General features: G+C 32.2%; 1 protein-coding gene across 1 annotated transcript; it reads right to left on the reverse strand.

The window, feature by feature from the left end:
- Positions 1-366: 366 nt before the first annotated feature.
- On the reverse strand, positions 367-3428 carry LOC112763119 (histone H3.3-like). The gene is made up of 5 exons (XM_025808870.2): positions 3344-3428; positions 1002-1102; positions 827-903; positions 639-750; positions 367-537 (listed from the first exon to the last, which is right to left on the reverse strand). The coding sequence occupies exons 1-5, from the start codon at positions 3426-3428 to the stop codon at positions 367-369; spliced, it is 546 nt and encodes a 181-aa protein (XP_025664655.1).
- Between the last annotated feature and the right edge of the window lie 515 nt (positions 3429-3943).

Consider the following 3943-nt stretch of genomic DNA (forward strand, 5'->3'; position numbering starts at 1 on the left):
TAGTTTTTTATGTTATTTAATTTTTTTACGCTTTTAAAATGTACATTTCTATCAAAAAGATATAACCCGGGAAAAAAGAAAAAACTACAGGATTTTCATGGTAAAAATATGATTAACCTAAAGAGAATTGCCTGAAAGCGAATTAAATATTAACAAAAAGAGAAGTTGACAAACAGATAAACGAACGTGTATATATAGCTAGAGAGAGATAGAGGACGAAGGAAGGCAAGAACAAAATGTTCACATTATAGGTTTGTTATGAATCCTAATATCTACCATAAGAGAAAGGGAAAATATGCAGAGCAGAAGAATGAAATTTCAGAATGAAACAAAAGAAATTAAAACAAACTAATTAGTTCATAATTATTAAGCACGTTCGCCACGGATACGCCTGGCAAGCTGAAGGTCCTTGGGCATAATGGTAACTCCCTTGGCGTGGATCGCACACAAATTTGTGTCCTCAAAGAGTCCCACTAGATAAGACTCCACTGCCTCCTGAAGTGCAAAAATCGCATGGCTCTGAAACCTCAGGTCCGTCTGCAATGCTAAACAATTTAGCTAAATATATCGAATTATTTAATAATTTTGTATTGTCATCATCATGTGAAAATATAAACATTGGAAAAAAAAATGAAGACCTTGAAGTTCTGAGCAATTTCACGAACAAAACGCTGGAATGGCAACTTGCGAATCAGAAGCTCGGTACTCTTTTGGTATTTTCGTATCTCATTGAAACAAAAAAATGTAGAACTGTTCCATTAGAAACTGATGAAATCAAATAACTTGAGAGATAGGAGAACGTCGTTAATGCACGCAGTAGTGTTACCGTAGGGCAACAGTTCCGGGGCGAAAACGATGCGGCTTCTTCACTCCACCGGTTGTTGGAGAAGATTTCTTCGCAGCCTAAAGAGGATTATATATATAACTTGAAATCACAATCGTAAAACGAAAACAGAAAGGAATAACTATGAAAACCCTAGGTAGCAGGAAAGTGTGTTTACCTTCCTAGCGAGTTCCTTTTTAGGGGCTTTGCCAAAGGTGGACTTGCGAGCAGTTTGCTTCGTGCGAGCAATGGTTAATGGAAGATGAAAACGGGAGAAAACTTAATTTGGAATAATGCGAAAAGAAGAATGATCAAAGGGGGTTTATATAGGGTGTTTGCTTCAATACCGATATTTTTAAAATATAGATAAATAATAACTTATGTGAAATTTATTTTTTACATAGTATTTAATTTTTTTTAAATATATATTATATCACCATTTTTATTAAAATATTCTTTTAATTAAATAAAAATTAAAAAATATTTTTTATTTAATTTTATAAAAAAATTTAAATATCCTTTTTTTTTATGTTGGACAAAATATATCTTTTTAAATTAATCAAATTTTAAAATTGAACTAACTTATATTTATAAATTTAAATAATTTAAATTTAAAACAACATCTAATTGATTATTCATGTACAGTCAATCATGCTTATACTCTTCCGTAAACCCTAATTTCTTATGTTCATTCATACAAAAAAAAAAAAAGAAGAACACATCTAAAGAACAAAAAATATTCAGAAGAACGGTTCTAGTATTCTTCATCTTTTCTGAGTTTTCTTACATCTCTCTCAAAGAACGTCTCTCTCAAAATTGTCAGACTAAAACTTTCTCTTCTTTCTGAATTGGTTTCGCTGTCGCCGACTCGCCGTCACAGTTGCGGACAATTGATTTTCCTTTTTGTTTCTGGGTCAGTGGATCAAGGATCTGAAAGTCGGGCTTGCTTTGCTCTGTGTCACCAAGGTCACTGGTCTTTTCTCTGTTTACTTTGATGGGTTGCTTTCTTTCTGAATTGATTTTAGTGGTTCATGGATTCTGACCTATTTCTTGTTCTGTGAAAAGGGATTCGGTTGAGTGTGCGTGTGGTGTTTTGCTCTATTTTATCTTTGTCTAAAGGTGAATCTTGGGTGCTACTATTATTCGATTGCTTCTATGTACTCTTTTTCTCTTCATGTTATTTGGTGTGGATGACTTTTAAGTTGTTTTGTTGTTTCTAAAGTTTTAGTTTTTATTAAAATTTACATGCCAATTAGAGGAATGACAGATCAGATTTCAAAGACTAGCAATAACATATCAGAGTTCAAATGTACAGTATTTTTGGTTAAAAAGTGATTTTAAAACTGAATTTTTGATTTAAAATAGGGCTTGTTTGGGTGTAAAAGAAAATCGAGAAGCAGGGCACTTGCTCATACTCATCAGCATGAAGATGGGTTTGAGATTGTTGTTGTTGGTCAAAGCTGATGTAAGAATCCATTAATGTTGGAAGAGATGAAGAGCCTGTGTCATCATAGCAGCTTCCCATGCTATTAGGTTTACCACCATCTTCTTTGTTCTTGTAGAACACCCTACACAACACCCAATCTTTCTCTATAGACAGAAAAAATAGTTAATTAGATGCTATCATAGTTAATTTGAACTGCTATATCCATAATGTCTGGCTAATTAGAATAAGAAGAAAGAAAATATCATGTCGATAATACATATACTTGGTTTTAAACAAGCAATAATGAATCCCACTTAGCTTGCATAAAAATGAGATGTCTAATATAATAGTTGAGTGTTAGTCTATGAATAAGGAAAAAGACTAGAAATAGCTACTTGCCTAGTTTGTAATATATAGTGTGTATTTAATATCAGAAAAAAGGGCCATGGCCACCAACCTTAGCTTGGCACAACCCCATGCATGCTCACATTGCATTCATTATAACCCTTGCACAATAATAATAATTTTAAAGTAAGCACTTATTTATATTATACCATGTATAAAATTGATCATCATTTCAGTTTAAATTTGCAACAGATTATTCACTTAGTGCTTATGTTATTTCTTTTTTTTTCTGTAACAAAAAATTTAAAGGTAGTGAAAGCAAGAAGTTTGTATCTAAATTGACAGCGACACCGAAGATTAGAGTAGCTTGCAGAAAAGGTCGACAGAAGGTAATATTTTGCATATCTAATTATTTATATTAGTGTGTTCAAGAGAGAAAATTAAAAAATTATATTGACTTTAGATTGTTTTAATCCAATAGCATAAGTGAAATTGAGAAATTAAGGGAGAGTGAGAGCAAGACTTTCAAAAAGTCTTACTTGACTCTAGTTTGTCTTATTGGTTTTTCTTTTAATTTTGTATCGCAATTGTTTGAAAATTCTAATTTATGTTCAGATTGAAAAGATCACTGTAACTCAAGAAACATTAAAAGAAAAGACCAACACACTAGGAATAATAATGTTGAACTAAGGTCACTAGTTAAGGTTTCAACTCAAAGTTGTTAACTCTAATGACAGGTATAGAGATACTTCTACCATAGAAGTCAGAGGTAGGCTTGGTGTAAGCACCAAGAACCTTTCTTGCCTCTCTTTCATGATTAGGTTCAGCTGCCATGTTGTCAACTTTCTGTTCAAAATTTTTTGAAAGGTTTCTTCCGGAGTGTTGTGCTTTAACTTGTTGTAAGCTCCTCCTTAAAGTCCTCTTAGGTTCAGGATCAAGATTAAAGAGAGGTTTTTTATCCCTATTCCTAGTCATAAACAGAAAACCACAGATACAACAAGAAAGGAAGCTTCTATGCCAGAGGACAAAGAACTCCCAGTGAGATGTGAAGAAGAAAAGAAAGAAGAATGAAGATAGAAAAAGGAGAAGAAGAATTCGAATAAAGAGATGAGCAATTTCGAAAATTAGAAGTAAAAAGAGAAACAAGAATTAAAATATTTTTGTTTATTTTATTTATTAATAAAATTCAAAAATTAAAGTTAATTAACTAAAAGTTTTGAAAATTAATTAATGAATTTCGAAAAAGAAGGGAGAGAAGTAGAAGAAGGATTTTCGAAAGAGGAGTGCTACACATACAAGTTATTTTTGTTTACAAGTCTTACAAGTTGGGCCTAACACGCACGTTAAAG

Source organism: Arachis hypogaea, chromosome 17, assembly GCF_003086295.3.
Source record: "Arachis hypogaea cultivar Tifrunner chromosome 17, arahy.Tifrunner.gnm2.J5K5, whole genome shotgun sequence".
Lineage (NCBI taxonomy): Eukaryota > Viridiplantae > Streptophyta > Magnoliopsida > Fabales > Fabaceae > Arachis > Arachis hypogaea.